This window comes from Antennarius striatus, chromosome 4 (genome assembly GCF_040054535.1).
Source record: "Antennarius striatus isolate MH-2024 chromosome 4, ASM4005453v1, whole genome shotgun sequence".
Taxonomy (NCBI): Eukaryota; Metazoa; Chordata; class Actinopteri; order Lophiiformes; family Antennariidae; genus Antennarius; species Antennarius striatus.
The window spans coordinates 2211837-2229206 of NC_090779.1; the positions used below are offsets into that span (position 1 = coordinate 2211837).

The window sequence follows — 17370 nt, forward strand, 5'->3', positions numbered from 1 at the left end:
CTGTGGAAATGTAAATAATAGACAGTACATGACATCATATAGATTGTAACATGGTTACTTGGTGACATATTCTCTTTATGCAACACACCAAAGGGACTGGTGATTTACAGACGCAGGGAGAAGAAACTGAAGCATCATGTGCAGAATCTCCTCGACCCAAAAAGCCAGAGGAAGAACATGTAGGTTTGCTGCCGGTACACAATTATTTCATCACTTATTGATTACCAAAATGCATGTTCAACAGCAACAGTCAACCTAATCGATTAGGTTGATGCCTCCAACAAGTTTTGAGAAATTTGGCTTCCAACTTTTTGAGGCAATCCGTTAACAAACCAAGGGACATAGATTAAAACACAACCTGATTGATGGATGTAATAAGAAGTAACCTTTAAAGGGTTGAAAAACACATTTTTTTCAGGTCTCTACATACAGTATACATGGTGGTCCTTCCTAACCCTATCAAGTCTTAGAATCTTGCACCAATAAGTATTTTAAATGTTTTGGAAATCAAAATCAAAATGTCCCAATTCATGGCAGCTCCCAAGTTGACATAATAACTGAAATGATTAAAGGAGTGATTGACATATGCTGAGCCATATTTGATTGATTGACATGTCCTCTACCCGGATAAAGGCGTGGCTATTCTGTGAAATTCTGCGATATAGTGACAAACTATGTATTTTATTATTTACAGTAATTTAAACGTTTATGAACCCTCCCCATACTGATATTAAACCACCTTCTATCTGCAATACCCTCTCCCACACTCTCATAGACTGTTTAAAGAACCTTTGTATTAATTTTTTTTTTTAAATTTAATACACGGAAGTGCACTGCGTTCCGTGAGTCTTGGAACGCAGTGCACTTCTAGGTGCTGTCAGCCAATAGCATGTGCGTATGGTATCACGTGACTACCTACTAAAAATCCTCGATGTGGGGAAGCCGTGCATCTTGAAGCGTGAATAAGCCAGGGATTACTGTAGTTGGACATCTGGCAGCTGAATGACATGAATTTTAAAAAAAGTATAATATGGAACCCTTGAATTAAAGATAGGGTGTTTGATGTTCACCCATCTGTCATCATAATGTATTCGCCTATCAAAATAAAAAGAAAGAATTACATTTCAGTTGTGTGGATGTATCTGCAACTAAAGATCAATGGAAAGAAATGAAACAAATCCTATGCGGTATTTATAATCTTTCTACCTTTGTTATCTAATCTAGACCCCCATAGATGAAATTCAATCCCAGTTCATTGCATATGAGCGGACTCGGAGGCAGGTGCAGCACATGTTGGAGTACTGGGACCGAACCCAGGGGTTGTTGCTGGTCCCACTGTCCACTGAAAGTGATGGTGGCTCAAAAGAAAAACGGGTGAGCTTGTTTGCTGTCTATTCACTAACTGTGTTTAACAGTTTGGAAATACAAGAAAATATTTTTCCACGTTGTTTCATTTTCAATAATGTTGACATACATCAAGCCTTTTTAAAAACCAGACAAAATTCTGGTTTTGGTGCATTAAATGTACATCTACTGGTGTAGTAACTATTTTTTGGAGTACTTTATAAGATAAGAAAAAACCTGTATAATCTGAATCTATGATAAAAAACAGAGATTTTTTTTCTTCCTTTCACCATTATGAGAAATTACTAACTAAAATATGAACTTTACAGGCAAGATAAAGTAAAGTTATATTCAGCATGAAAACATTTGAAACACCTCCAATGATATAGATGTTCTTATCACTAATTAGCACTAAAGCTAAATGTGAAACACATCGACGTAATCCACTTTTAACTTGCGTACACAGGCTACTGCGGGCAAGAAAACCAAGAAGAACAGTGGCAAGATTGTATCTCCAGTTCCCAGTCAGAAGACAGAATCAGCTGAGGTTCTGCCTTCTGACAAGACAGGAGACACGGCGTCTGTACGGGAGGTGATCCCCCACTTTGTGATGGATGTCACAAAGAAAGACTACCTGAGAGCCACTGAGCTGTTAATGAACAGCCTTCCATCGCTGGACGAGGTAGGATTTCCTTTACGACTGTACAGAATTTTCCGCACTATAAGGATTATAAGGGGCTCTGTTGGTTTTCAGGAAATTAAAGGCTTTTCGGTGTGCCCTATAGTGCGGAAAATGTTGTAATTTTATTTCTAGTGGGGAACCTTTTTATCGTCACTGTCTAAATTGTCTCTGTCTGTCCGTTTGGTGTTTAGGTGCTGGATTATTTGGGGCAGGGATCCGGTGGCCCGCCCATTCCTGCTCCTGTTATTTTCTCAGTAGTTTCTTACCCCCCAAACAGGCAGCAAACTACCAGTCAGCAGAGGAGTGACTGTTTCACCTTCCTGGTTCCTTCGAGGCCGGGAGAACAGGGGGAGGAGATGCAGGACCCAGGAGATGGGCATGCTTCCATTCTAAGGGTAACAGCAATCACACACACACTTACACAAATAGATTCACAAACGCAAGTGAAAAACTACAAATACAAGTGAGACCCGTGCCTCATTTACAATCGTAAAGAATTTACAGGAAATGTGGACTCAGTCTAAAGAATTATTAGTTGCCATGAAATACACGTTAACCTTCATCTCATGATGATAAATGATGATCTAGCGATGTACAAACCTATGATTTAGCAGAACATGTTTGTCTTTGTGAACATTGAAGGAGGAAGCAGCATCCACATCTGACCATATCAGCAGGGGCTCATCTAAAAAGAGCCAGGATAAAAAAGGCAGAAAGAATCAGAGGGGCAAGAAACGAACAACGTCACGGGCCTCCACATCTGACTCCCCAACGCCAGATGACCAACACCAGTTGGCCTTAGAGCTGAAACGCAGGCAGAGGCAAGAGAGAACGCATACAAGATCACAAAGACAGATTTAACTTTTGTCATTCCTCATTGTTGTTCTATTAAATGTGCATTTGTGGGTAGCCTGAGGACATTTCGGTGGGTGGTACCAGCCAACGGGGAGGTGGTTCTCAAGATGTGGTTCTACTCGGACTCCGAAGGGACATTTGAACAGGTCTTCAACTTTGAGCTGCTGGGAACCCGGAGAAACTACCGCCTGCTCTGCAGAGGAATCTGCACCTATCCCTCCATCTGCACTGATTACAGGTCAGTCACAGGAAGACAGAAGCTGAAGAAAAGACACAGAGAAATACTAGTCACTACAGATATAAATAACAAGTCTATAAATCACATGTATGATGTTGTCTTTGGAAAAAAACAAATCTGTCTGTGTAGGTTCTCATTTATTCAGGTCATGGTTATCCAAAGCTGTTCAAATCAATCCACTGGACTTTAAGAAAGTTTCATGAAGACATTTCGCCTCTCATCCAAGAGGCTTCTTCAGTTCTGAAGGTGAACACACCCCACAGGGTTAGCATGCTGGGACAAGACCAGATACCTTCAGAACTGAAGAAGCCTCTTGGATGAGAGGAGAAACATCTTCAAGAAACTGTCTTACAGTCCAGTGGATTGATTTAAAAAGCTTTGGAGGAAGAATCTGGTGTTGTGTGTTTATTAGTCTGACAATCACAGTTTCTGAATACATTTGAGGAACAAAGCAGTAACAGATGACAGTCTGCAATGCAACAGTCAAGTTTCTTCTCTATCTAACCTACAAACGCTGAGTTCAGTCAGACATAATGTAGTCCTATCTGCCCCTCCAGGACTCTATTTGCGCTGAGTAAGAAGGTGCGTCACGTGAAAGAAGGAATCCAGAAGACTTATGTGATCGACCCGGGATACTTTGAGTTTGGACCTTTAATCTGTGGCAAGAGCAGAGACAGGTGAGAGGCCAAGTGATACCAGTGAGTTTGTTTTTATCCGTTTTATGCAATGTGTAAAACATTGCATCTCTCTCTTTGTCTTCATGTAGATACAAGGAACACATCTACCCAGAGAATTCACAGAAACTGGTGATACATAACAATTCAGTTATGGAGGTTGAGGTCCAGTTCCATTTCCACCATGATGTCCAGGCCACCACATATCTGCTTGACCCAACAGCCATGACTCTCAAACCTGATGAGAAGCAGGTGCGGTAGGCGTGTCAGATGGACACTGCCAATGTGTGTCCAAAATACAACTTTCAATTGCCAGTGTCATTTTATGAACGATCCTCTGTCCTACCAGGAGTTGTCTGTGTGGGCCTACCCAACCAGTCTGGGACAAATAAAGGACAGAGTTGTTTGCTCCATCAAAGACAATCCAGAGCTCGTCATGATCCGTCTGTCCTGCTGGGGCGTTCAACCAGAGCTGCAGCTGGAAAACAAAGACTTTCACTTTGGCAGGATTTTGATGCTCGGGTAACAACAATAACAATAATAATTACTGAAAAAAAACAGGGAAGACATTTTATTTTGTCTCCATCATAACAGGTAAGAGAAAGAGCATGTTAAATTTATACCACTGTATATAACTTGTTCTGCTCTCTGCAGGGAGGAAAGCCGGAGTGCGACGCTGCATAATCAGACAGCTTTGCCAGTTTTCTGGAGACTGGATGGTCTGGAGGAGTTGGCTGAGGAGTTCAGTGTTTCACAGGACCAAGGCGTCATCCAAGCTAACTCCTCTTTCCTCTTGACCATGCACTTTGAGGCCAGGAGGCCACTCTACGTTAAAAAGGTGTTACGTCTAGAGGTAAGGCAAAACAATGTTCAATGAAACCTCAGTAGAAAGTGGATTTCTGCTAAATGCAGGGGCATTGTTCCAATGTTAATAATGGTAGATGGCCAGAAATCCATTCAAATGGATTGATTTCTTCTGTATCATTCCGTTGCAAAAGTATGCCTGATTTTAGCAATATTTTGGAGATGGAATAAGGCCGTTCTAGAAACCTGGTTTATGTGTGAATTAAACAACAGATTCTGATCAAAAGTGACACCTGGATTCCTCACAGTGGTTTTGGCCTCAAAAGGGAGATGACTAGAGGCAATAACATCACCGGGCACTGCATCCCTAATGGATTTTGGGCCGAGCACAATGACCTCAGTTTTACCAGAATTTAAGATGCAGAAAGTTGTTGGTCATCCATTCTTTTAATCTCTTTAATTACTCCTGTAATTTGTCCAGCTGACTGACTTCATGAGGTTTAATTGATGGATACAATTGCATATCATCAGCATAACAATGGAAGTTGATGGAGTGTTTCCATATGAAATTACCCAGAGGAAGCATGTATAAGATAAACAATATTGGACCAAGAACTGAGCCTTGAGGAACTCCATAACTAACTGAAGTGGACTGGGAGGAGTGATTATTAACGTTAACAACCTGGGAACGGTCATTTAGATAGGACTTAAACCACATTAGTGCTGATCCCTTAATACCAACAGTTTTGTCCAGTTGTTTCAATAGAATAATGTGGTCAATTGTGTCAAACGTTGCGCTAAGATCCAAAAGAACCAGTATAGAAACAAGTCCACAGTCTGACATGGATGGACTGTCATTGCTAACCTTGAAGAGTGCCGTTTCCGTACCATGGACACTTGAGATCTCTTTCTACTTGGTTCCATTGCAAAGCAATTGGAAAGCAAACCGTCAGCAATCCGAACACTAATCTAATCAATCCAGAAAGTATTGATCCGATAGGTAGCGCGCTGCGCTGTTTCATCCATTTTAACACTTTAACACGTAGTGTTTCAAAGCACTTGACTCTGTCAAACGTCATCAGTCACGTAGTTTTTCCATGTTTGAAGCAGGCCTCGAAGCAGTGGTTCACAAGAGAACGCCTAACGAGTCTGGAGTGGGTACTGGAGTGCCGAAACAAAGCGGACATCACTATCTGTTATTATTTTTTCATTGATATTGATGGAAAAAAATAATTACCTCAAAATGTTTACGTGAAAAAGTCAGCGGAAATCTACCTGTGCCAGACCTATACAAAATTTCATGTTGAATAGCTCTACAATGTACAGTTGTTGTACTACACATAGCTGATGTTATATTTCAGGTATCTGATGTGGAGAAGATTCTAGGAATTGTCCAGACTGAAAATATAAAGGTGGCTGCTGAAGCCTATGACATAACACTGGAATTCATGCCAGGTAGAAACCGTCCTAACAGCTTCTAAACATTTAATTTCATTCGGGCCTTTTAATCTTATGAAGACACATGGAACTGCAGATGTGATGTTATGATAAATCAATGATATGTTAAGTATTTTATCTGTGCCAGATGACTGTCTGAACTTCGGAACCCTCAAAGTTTTTGGAGAGAGGAAAATAACTCTCAAGATAAAAAACAAGGGGAAATATAAAGTAGCTTTCAAGTGAGTTTTAACTGCTGTCCCTTAACCTTCAGTCTACATTACTGTAAGGAAAACTAAATGGTACAGGTCTTCAATCTGTTCTGGTCATAAGGTTTGCATCAGAGAAAACCAGTCCAACACAGCCTGAACTAGACTCCATCTTCACCATGGAACCTGACAGTGGGTCTCTCACGCCCCACGAGAAGCCCACAGTAGTACAGATCCTCTGCAAACCCAATGCAGAACTTTTGATCAACGAGGAGCCAGTTTTAATTTGCCAGGTTTGTTCTGAATGTCACCTGTAAGCAGTCTGATAGTTTTGTGTTCTTTAAAGATTTTTTAAAAAAATTCTGCAGAACCCTAACATCATGAGATACAAGGCAGAAACTCAGTCATGAAAAGACAACTTGTAATTACAATCGTAATCGTAAAAATCGTAAAAAATAAAATTAGAAAAGATTTAACTGCAAGTTAAATAGATTTAAATGAGGAGTCAAATATGCTGTAAACCCTTTAAATGTCGCAGTCGGTTACTTGACTCAAGTTAACATTTGGATTTTTTTTGTACAGGTGATCGATCCCAACACAAATGGACGAGAGCCCATAGCCAACGTAGGCATGCTAGTTTCCATCACATCAGCATTCACCAGGTTAGGCCCCGATTCAAGCATCAATATTCTTTTGTTGATCAAGTAACTCTGAAAATCCATCTTCTAAATATTGACCTTTTTTAGGTACATCATCACACCTGAATGTGGCGTCGACTTTGGACCACTGGTCTATCACCGCAGGACAAGCCACAGTTTCACAATCAAGAACAATGGAATCTTTGTGACCCGATTCATGATCACAGACGCCACTTCAGCGAGCAAGACAGAGTAAGAGAGCCAAACACAGAAATATGGACACTACGCCAACATCCAAGTATTGGAAGTCCAAGTGTGGACAGAATCAGAGAGCAGTGAATAGAGTAGAGGTTTCTAGGGTCATACAAGGGTCCTCGGTGGGGGTTGTAGTTCATTTAGAGGGCTGTTTGTAAAAACTTACAAAAGTCAACCAGTGGACCACATCAATAGTCTCAGATTGGGGTTTTTCTTTCAGGCCTTAGTAGAGCCAGCTAGATGTCGTATTGTTTCAGCTACACAGTGCATCCTGGGAAATATAAAAAGAGAAGCGCATAAATGACAAAAAACCGATATATGATGGTTATTACATCCTGCTTCAAAAGGGTGATGTATTGTCATTGTAAGTGTTCATGTTTGTCCGTCCGTCCGTTAGTCCACCAAATATCTTCACAACCGTTGCAGATAGAAAGGTGAAACAAAAAGCACATTACTCCGGCAGCAAAGGGGATGAAAATGAGCTGATGACCTTGACCTTGAGCAACCTAGGTCAAGGTCAAATTTAAACTTTTGTACTCTCAGGAACCAGATACGATAGAAAGACAAGGGAGAAGGCCAGTGTAAGACTGTAGATCAAAGCTAGTGCTTTGATCTAACTATGCACTAGCTTTGCTCTATGGTCTTACACTGGCCTTCTCCATATGCACTAGTCAGGTACTACTTTCAGGGTACCCTAACCTACCCTAAAAGTATGTTAGTGTAAGTCACGGGATGTTGCAGTCTGAGTACGACCATAGATCAAATCTAGTGCTTTGATCGGTGACAGTAGGTCAGAGCACTGGCTTTGATCTTTGACCTATGCAAGTAGGTCAGGGTAAAATTTTGAATTGAGGGGTGTCACAGGATGTTACAGTCTCTGACTGCCCTGGTTCTAGTTTATAATTTAATCTGATTTTTAAAATACAAATAGATGCAAGCATACGACACTTGATGGTGTCATGTGGTGACATTCTGCCCAGGAGCTGTTGTGTATGGACTGACCAAACAACAAGCAAACAAAAGTGTTATTATGGTATCACTTTGCGTAGAGATGTATTTAAATTGAACTGTTTCTGTCTCAGGATTTCAAAGAGCCTTTCCAGGAGGGTCAGCCCCGCTGGCAGCATAGAAAGCATTGACTCCGTCCATATTGACAAGAGTATTCCACAGGTGAGAGAACAATGACCATTTCAATTCTGAGGCTGTTTTTATTTAAGGAAAACTAAATGGTTTTATTATTTCAAGCAACAAGTGAATTTCTGGTCTGTATCTATGACTTCTGCATCACATCAACAGTTTTTTGGGGTTTTTTTGCCTTGCCTTGTCTCCCCCAACTTCTCATCTGTATTTTAATCCTCCTGTGTTTGTCTGCAGCAATGCTTAAAAATAGGGGCATTCTTAGTGTCTCCCTGCGCAGGCTCTCTGCAGCCAGGCTCTCAGCAGGTGGTAACAGTGACCTGTGTAGCTAACCAGGTAGGCGACTGGAACCAGGATCTGCTCATTGACATCACTGACCGAGACCCCTCAGATCATCCTGGAGGAATTCCGTACAAACTAGCAGCTGAAGTCTGTAAACCAAGTGAGTGTCGTCTGAGTTTATCTGAGCAGAGTAAGACTGGCTCAGTTCCATACTGTTCATGTCATGGCCTGGATTCTCTTGGTCCAATAAGATATCTCCAAGCGACCGTTCTTATGAGTGCTCATTAGTTATGCGAATATGAAGACATCCAGGACAGAAGTTTTAATTTCTTTTTGTTCTGCAGCCTTACAGTTGGACCTAGATTCCATCTTTGAAGAACATCATATTTGCAAAGACAGCAGCCAGCTCTCCTCTGAGCCATTTTGCAATGCTGAAAGCATTTACATTAAGGAGGAGAGCAAGTTCATTTTCAACAAAGCCTTAGTTGGACGACCCTCTCAGGCCCGCTTCAAAATCACCAATGACAGCAAGGTGGCCTGTGACGTCCGCTTGGCCTTCAGAGATAGTCGACCTAAGGTAAGACATATCGAGATTCTCCAGGTTCTGTTGGGGGATGCACAGATGAGATTGGAGAACCGCTGTTTGTATGTCTCTGTGTGGCTCCGCATCCGGAGTTTCCCCCACCTCACGCCCTAAGCCTGCTTGGGGTAGACTCCAGCTCCCCTTGACCCACAACCGCGGCTGAAGCGGTTCAGAAGATAGATGGAGGGATGATACAATAACATCCAACATCTGTTTATCATCCAACAGACTTCCAATAATGTGGAAGCTTTTGAATTGCCTCCAACAGCACTGAGTGTTGCCGGCCAATCGCATTCATTCGCCACAGTCATCTTCACACCACTGGAAGCAAGGGCCTACAATGCCATGGTTGTGGCTTCAATGGAGATACCCCACAGGTAGGACTAGACGACCATGCGTACTACTTTACTGTTCTCTTTGCAAGTGATGCCACAGCAAGCCCCCGGCACAGCAGTTATGGTGAAGCATTCAAATTCTACATTACAGTATTTTCCACACTATAAGGCGCATTTTCGGTTTTTGAGAAAATTACACCTTTTAGGTGCGAGGGGGTATCATCTCTCGCTCCACTGTGCTGACTGTATGCTCTTTCTCAAGGAAAAACTTAAAGAAAATCAAGGTGCTGGAGTTTGAGCTAACGGGAGAAGGCAAGCTGCCCCACATCAGCGTGTTACGTCCCGCTTTTAGGGACGCTGGGGGAAACCCGGTGCTGCGGTTCAGACGAGTGATGATAGGGCATGAACACACCCAAACTCTGGTGCTGTCAAATGATGGAGAGCTCTCAGCACAGGTGGGAGAAGACATTTTCTTTTTCCTGTTCATTTTAATTTTAATTTAGGCCATCCTGGAAGTCATTCGTTTCACATCACCTTTTTTTGATTTTTTCCAACAATGGTGCTTTGTGCGACATTCAGATTGAAATTGACATGCTGGACAAGCATGGAGTGTTCTCATTCAAAGCTGCTCCAGGAAACACTTGCAGCTCCATCAGCTGCACTCAGCTCAAAGGCGCCACTGATGCAGGTACACATCCGACCGCACCGCCTCTTCACTGAACAGCCAATGAGGACAGCGATTCATGCTAGCCACACAAATCAAAGGGTCTTCTGCCCCGAGGTGTCAAGTTCCAGGTTTACGTGCTTTTAGTGCTCACTTGACAATATTTATTGTCTCCTCACCTATACTACAGTGATCCCTCGTTCTTCTTTTCCTTTCAGCTTTTCCCTTCAGGGGTCTCCACAGCGAATCAGTGTCCTCCATCTAACCCCGTCTTCTGCGTCCTCTTCTCTCACACCAACTACCTTCATGTCCTCTTTCACTACATCCATAAACCTCCTCTTTGGTCTTCCTCTAGGCCTCCTGCCTGGCAGTTCAAAACTCAGCATCCTTCTACCAATATATCCACTATCTCTCCTCTGGACATGTCCAAACCATCTCAGTCTGGCCTCTCTGACTTTATCTCCAGAACCTCTAACATGTGCTGTCCCTCTGATGTACTCATTCCTGATCCTATCCATCCTGGTCACTCCCAGAGAGAACCTCAGCATCTTCATCTCTGCTACCTCCAGCTCTGTCTCCTGTCTTTTCCTCAGGGACACTGTCTCTAGACCAAACAACATCGCTGGTCTCACCACAGTTTTGTACACTTTTCCTTTCATTTTAGCTGAAACTCTTCTTACACATAACACCTGACACTTTTCTCCACCCGTTCCATCCTGCCTGGACACACTTCTTCACCTCTTTTCCACACTCTCCATTGCTCTGGACTGTTGAGCCTAAGTACTTCAAATCCTCCCCCTTCTTGATCTCTTCTCCCTCTAACCTCACTCTTCCACTTGGGTCCCTCTCATTCACACACATGTACTCTGTCTTACTGCGGCTAACCTTCATTCCTCTCCTTTCCAGGACAAACCTCCACCTCTCTAGCTTCTCCTCCACCTGTTCCCTGCTCTCACTACAGATCACAATGTCATCTGCAAACATCATAGTCCATGGAGATTCCTGTCTAACCTCGTCTGTCAGCCTGTCCATCACCATAGCAACAAGAAGGGGCTCAGAGCTGATTCCTGATGCAGTCCCACCTCCACCTTGAACTCCTCTGTCACACCTACAGCACACCTCACCACTGTCTGACAGTCCTCATACATGTCCTGCACCGCTCTAACATACTTCTCTGCCACTCCAGACTTCCTCATACAATACCACAGTTCCTCTCTGGGCACCCTGTCATCAGCTTTCTCCAGATCTACAAAAACACAATGGAGCTCCCTCTGGCCTTCTCTGTACTTCTCTATCAACATCCTCAAAGCAAATACTGCATCTGTAGTACTCTTTCTTTGGCATGAAACCATACTGCTGCTCACAAATGTTCACTTCTGCCCTTAGTCTAGCTTCCACTACTCTCTCCCATAACTTCATTGTATGGCTCATCAGCTTTATTCCTCTGTAGTTGCCACAACTCTGCACATCTCCCTTGTTCTTAAAAATGGGCACCAGCTCACTTCTCCTCCATTCTTCAGGCATCTTCTCACTATCAAAGATCCTGTTGAACAACCCAGTCAGAAACTCTACTGCCACCTCTCCTAGACACTTCCAAACCTCTACAGGTATATCATCAGGACCGACTGCCTTTCCACTCTTCATCCTCTTCAATGCCCTCCTCACTTCATCCTGACTAATCTTTGCTACTTCCTGGTCCACAACAGTCACCTCTTCTTGTCTTTTTTTTTTTTTCCACGTTCATCAACTCTTCAAAGTACTCTTTCCATCTTCCCATCACACTACTGGCACCTGTCAATAGACTTCCATCCCTATCCTTAGTCACCCTAACCTGCTGCACGTCCTTCCCATCTCTGTCTCTCTGTCTTGCCAACCTGTATAGATCAGTCTCTCCCTCCTTACTGTCCAACCTAGCATACAAGTCATCATAAGCTTCTTGTTTGGCCTTTGCTACCTCTACCTTCACCTTACGCTGCATCTCCCTGTACTCCTGTCTACTCTCCTCAATCCTCTCAGTGTCCCACTTCTTCTTAGCTAACCTCTTTCTCTGTATACACTCCTGTACCTCCTCATTCCACCACCAAGTCTCCTTATCTACTTTCCTTCCAGATGACACACCAAGTACTCTCCTACCTGTCTCCCTGATCACATTAGCTGTAGTGATCCCTCATTACTCGAGGTTAATGCGTTTCAGGAACCACCCGCAAAAACAAAATTCCACGCTGTAGCGACAAACTATCAATTTGATTATTTACGGTAATGTAAACGTTTATGAACCCTCCCCATACTGATATTAAACCATCTTCAATCTGTATTAACTTTTCCCACACTCTGATAGACTGTTTAAAGAACTTTTGTGTCTCAAGTGCGTTGTGTTCAGAAAGTCACAGAACGCAGCGCACTTCCGGATGCCGTCAGCCAATAGAATGCATGTATGCTATCACGTAACTACCTACCAAATATCCGCAATGAGGTGAAGCCGCACATGTTGATGCGCGAATACGCGATGGATTATTGTAGTCCATATTCTACCCCACCATGGTAATTTCTAGGCACACACTTATAATTATTGGTAATAGACCAAGATTTGGTTTTAATCCCTTGGTAGTAGTTATGGAATGTGAAAAACATGTGGAAAGTAATTCCATAGTAATCCCATGTTTATCAAACCAGTGACAGCTCAGACTTTACTATGTATACCTTGCAGACTTTTCGTTTAAGAAAATGCTTTCTCCAAGAAAAGCTATAATTATTTGGAGGATTTTTATTAGCAATATCATTCTGCAAGATGGTTAGCCTTTCTACTCTTTCAATCAATCAATTGATTGATTTCTACTCTTTGAGTCATTTGTCGCATTTATATCTGGCCGGCTACTGCTGGCAGTCAGCAGCTGTATGGGCTTTGTATAAAAAATGTACAGAACAGAAAATGTCTCATGAAGAACATACGCAAAGTTGGTACTGAAGCGTTTGCCATGCACCCAAGTCAATAACTATCTTGTTTTCCACAGGCCATCAGTTGGTGCATAGAGCCATTGTGAGCATGGATTTCAAAGAGAAGGTGGTGTTTGAGGTCAGATTCTGCTCTGACAAGCCCTTGAATGTTCAGGATAAAATTTCACTCAGGGTGAAGGAAAATAATGAGAGCAACGCCATAATCCAAGTAACAGGAGAGGCCTACCTGGACAAAGTCTCTCTAACAAACTTCAGCAGGTCGTCGCAGCCAGAAGACGACGATGAAGCGGGTAAGAGAAGACTGCAAAGAGTGGCTCTATTAATGTGGCTGGGATGGAGGAAAAGAGGTGTGAATTATTTACAGTATTTTCTGCACTATAATGTGCACTGGACTATAAGGTGCACATTCAGCTGAGAGCCAATGAATGGCCTATTTTGAAACTTTTTTCATATATAAGGCACACTGACTTATAAGGTACACTGTCAGTTTTGAGAAAATTAAAGGCATCAGGTGCGCCTTATAGTGCGAAAAATACTGTATATCAGTCCACACATTCACTGTTAGATCTGAATATTGCTAGAGAGCACAATAATCAGCAGTCACTCCTTAGAAAATAAGTGTTTCATTAACATGACATCTGCTTCTCTCTCACAGTTAATTGTGAACTGCTGGATTTTGGTGCCTGCTACGTAGATTGCCCCTACCAAGAAAGTTTTCTCATGACCAACCAGAGCAGCAGCAAGGCAGTGAGGTTTGAGTGGCCTCCAGCTGGACTTCAAATCAGCTTTTCACCACAGGTGAAGAAAAGATATGAGTAGATGAGAAGGTTTGACTGAAGGGATCAGACTGGAGCAAAGACTTAAATGAAGGGGTTGCTCACATGAATTCAATATAATGTGTGAAGATACTTAGGGTCAACCATCCAGAGCAATGGAGAGTGTGGAAAAGAGGTGAAGAAGCGTGTCCAGGCAGGATGGAACGGGTGGAGGAAAGTGTCAGGTGTGATGTGTGATAGAAGAGTTTCAGCTAAAATGAAAGGAAAGGTGTACAAAACTGTGGTGAGACCAGCGATGTTGTTTGGTCTAGAGACAGTGTCCCTGAGGAAAAGACAGGAGACAGAGCTGGAGGTAGCAGAGATGAAGATGCTGAGGTTCTCTCTGGGAGTGACCAGGATGGATAGGATCAGGAATGAGTACATCAGAGGGACAGCACATGTTAGAGGTTCTGGAGATAAAGTCAGAGAGGCCAGACTGAGATGGTTTGGACATGTCCAGAGGAGAGATAGTGAATATATTGGTAGAAGGATGCTGAGTTTTGAACTGCCAGGCAGGAGGCCTAGAGGAAGACCAAAGAGGAGGTTTATGGATGTAGTGAAAGAGGACATGAAGGTAGTTGGTGTGAGAGAAGAGGATGAGAAGACAGGGTTAGATGGAGGACACTGACTGGCTGTGGAGACCCCTGAAGGGAAAAGCCCAAAGGACAAGACATGATTGCCAAAAACATACAAATTACTGTTGTAGTCAAAACAATACAGAATAAGCTTTTCCCTCTCAGGTGGGACACATTCATGCTGGTTGCTCAAAGGAAGTGACAGTCACCTTTTGCTCCAACGAGCCACTGACTCTAACGGCCCAGCCAATGAGATGCAAGCTTTGTCAGGTGACGTTCCAGCAGCCTATAGAGCAGGTGGCTGACTGGGATGACCGACGGGGGATGGTGCAGAGTGCCGAGCAGGTTTCAAGAACGTGGCAGAGGAATGAGGAGAAGGAGGTAAGCATCGTGTGTGTGGAGAGTGTCGGACTTTAGCAGGGCTAACATGTGGACTGTGTGGTTGCCCCCAGGTGAGGATCACGGACCCTGAGCCCGGTCACTCCGTGGTGGAGGGCTCACAGCTGGACCTGGAGTTGTGTATTAAAGCAGTTTGTGACTACGTGAAGTTCAGCTGCGACACCGACTCCATTCGCTTCAGTGACACCTTGATTCACCAAACCAGGCTCCACCAGTAAGTCGGCCTTTGAGCGGATGCAGCCTGTGGATCATTTCAACAAAATAATTACACTACAGGAAGATTTTCTGTTTCCCAACCTCTCAAAGGAAAGACATATCGTAAAAAATCCAAATACTTACAATCAAAATGATGAATTGTTGCAAACCATCCTCTAGCACATCTTTCTGACAGTAATAACACCTTAAAGTGTGTCATAGTTGTGTGTGTGTACATGTCAATGTCATATATGAAAATCAGATTTGAATGATTCACCTTGTGGTGAGATTTACCATAAATTAAATCAAGTATAAGTTTAGATCAATGTTGAAGTTGCCGTTAAAGTGGGTGCTACGTTTCAGCTGTCCTAAAGAAATGAATGTAAACAGAGTAAAGTCGTCTGAAGTTGAACATGACGTGTGTGTGTGTGTGTGTGTGTGTGTGTGTGTGTGTGTGTGTGTGTGTGTGTGTGTGTGTGTGTGTGTGTCTGTGCGTGCGTGTGTGTGCAGGATTCAGATGGTGAACACCGGCAAAGTCAGATTGGAATTCTCCTGTGTGGTCCTCACACAGCCGTTCTATGACGAGATCCTCCATGAACAAACAGGTAATCCTCTCCATGAATAATGTGGCTGTTTTATTACCTTATTAGATGACAACAACTTATCAGCGTTTATATTTCATAATATTATGTATACATTGTAAATTTAAATTAAAAAATTTAATATGAAATTCAATGTTAATATTAATATTTAATATTTTATTCAATATTTAATATAACATTATTTTATGTTGATATTTTATATTTTATATTTAATATTAAATACACATTGTAAATTGTCAATTTTAAGTACATTTTTAAACTTACAATGTAAATTTACATTGTATATTCAAACGATATTTATTATTTAAATTTACAATGTATGTACAATTGAGAGCAAACGTTTTGATGGTCTTCTGATATTTTGGCAGATTTGACCGTTGACTCTTCATCAGGAAGCTCTTCAACAGGCAGTCCTCCTTCAAGCCCCCCTATGTCAGGCAGCTCTCGGTCACGCCGCCCTCCATCAAGCCGTCCTCCACCGGACCGCCCTCTGTCAAGCTGCCCCCTATCAGGCCTCCCTTCATCAGGCCTCCCTCCGCCAACTCACCCTCCTTCAGGAGGGTCAGCTGGAGCCTGCTCTGCTGGAGGTGTGGCCAGAAGAATGTCCTCTGGAACGCCCCAGCCTGCACCTCCCATTAGTATTGAGCCCAGAACTGGATCCATAGAGCCTGGTGCACAACACAACTTCATCATCAAATTTTCACCTCTGGAGGTGTCTGAGTTCCGGAACAGGATATTATGCAGGTAGAAAAAATACATAAGTATACACACAAATTTTAAGCGACCTAGCTTAAACTGATATTCTAGTAGTGCATTAAGTTTAGTGACACTGCCATACTGATCTATGTGTTATTCCACTCAGTGTTTTAACAAAACAGGATGGCTGTAAAGAAAAGAATTGATTTTAGAGGAATAAGCCCCATTTTCTTCTGTCTGCCCATTGTTTTTTCTCAGTATTCCCAACAAAAAGGATGGAGATCGGACTCCATGTATCCCTGTGTTCGGTCGTGGCGTGAGGACCTTTGGCCCGGAGGACTCAGAGGATGTCACCTTGGATAAATTTAAACCCTAAATTAAGGGGGCTATCATCTTGAAGGACTTCCTCTTTTGAACACAAATATTTAAGTTTTTATATATAGAACAGAAGGAGCAAATAATTTACGTCCATCCAATTATCATTATGGGACATTGTATAACTAACTATAATTACTAATTAGAATGATTATAATAATTCATAAACTGGGAGGAGTGGGTGTTTGGTTGGAAATACATCACTAATGCATATCCCTTAATTTGCATTATACTGTATATTAAACAAAATAAACTAATAAATTACTAATAAATATGTGCAAAATTTCTACATTGCAAAATAAAGCCTTGAAGCAATATTTTTTTATATATATCATATTGTCATTTCTTAGTTTATCTTATTTAATTAGTGGTTTATGTAAATATGTGTTACATGAACCACTGAAAGAAATTCCTCTTTCTTTTATGAAAAATTGCTAAAAATAGAAATTTATTGTCCTTTAAAGATGTAGAAAAAAATCATTAATGCCTTTGTTACTTATAGATCACAGTAGTCTACTTCAGTTGTTACTCTGAGGCTGTTCAAGCTCCTCCATTAGGACTTTACATCCAGCTCAGAACGTGGCTATGGATGGAGCATCCTGTTGGGTTTTTCTTTCTGTT

At 42.2% G+C, this 17370-nt stretch overlaps 1 protein-coding gene across 1 annotated transcript in view; it reads left to right on the forward strand.

The window, feature by feature from the left end:
* Window positions 1-16750, forward strand: part of LOC137593390 (hydrocephalus-inducing protein homolog) — a 53685-nt gene extending 36935 nt beyond the window's left edge. Inside the window, 27 exon segments of the mRNA XM_068312053.1 lie at window positions 1225-1374; window positions 1811-2026; window positions 2218-2421; window positions 2669-2892; window positions 2943-3119; window positions 3677-3796; window positions 3886-4045; window positions 4143-4302; window positions 4435-4646; window positions 5959-6061; window positions 6183-6276; window positions 6368-6536; window positions 6826-6905; window positions 6990-7133; window positions 8219-8306; window positions 8511-8721; window positions 8900-9132; window positions 9367-9515; window positions 9736-9928; window positions 10053-10161; window positions 13149-13382; window positions 13748-13890; window positions 14648-14874; window positions 14940-15095; window positions 15587-15681; window positions 16047-16422; window positions 16633-16750. Of these exon segments, the coding sequence (XP_068168154.1) occupies window positions 1225-1374; window positions 1811-2026; window positions 2218-2421; window positions 2669-2892; window positions 2943-3119; window positions 3677-3796; window positions 3886-4045; window positions 4143-4302; window positions 4435-4646; window positions 5959-6061; window positions 6183-6276; window positions 6368-6536; window positions 6826-6905; window positions 6990-7133; window positions 8219-8306; window positions 8511-8721; window positions 8900-9132; window positions 9367-9515; window positions 9736-9928; window positions 10053-10161; window positions 13149-13382; window positions 13748-13890; window positions 14648-14874; window positions 14940-15095; window positions 15587-15681; window positions 16047-16422; window positions 16633-16750 (4545 nt within the window).
* The last annotated feature ends 620 nt before the right edge of the window (window positions 16751-17370 follow it).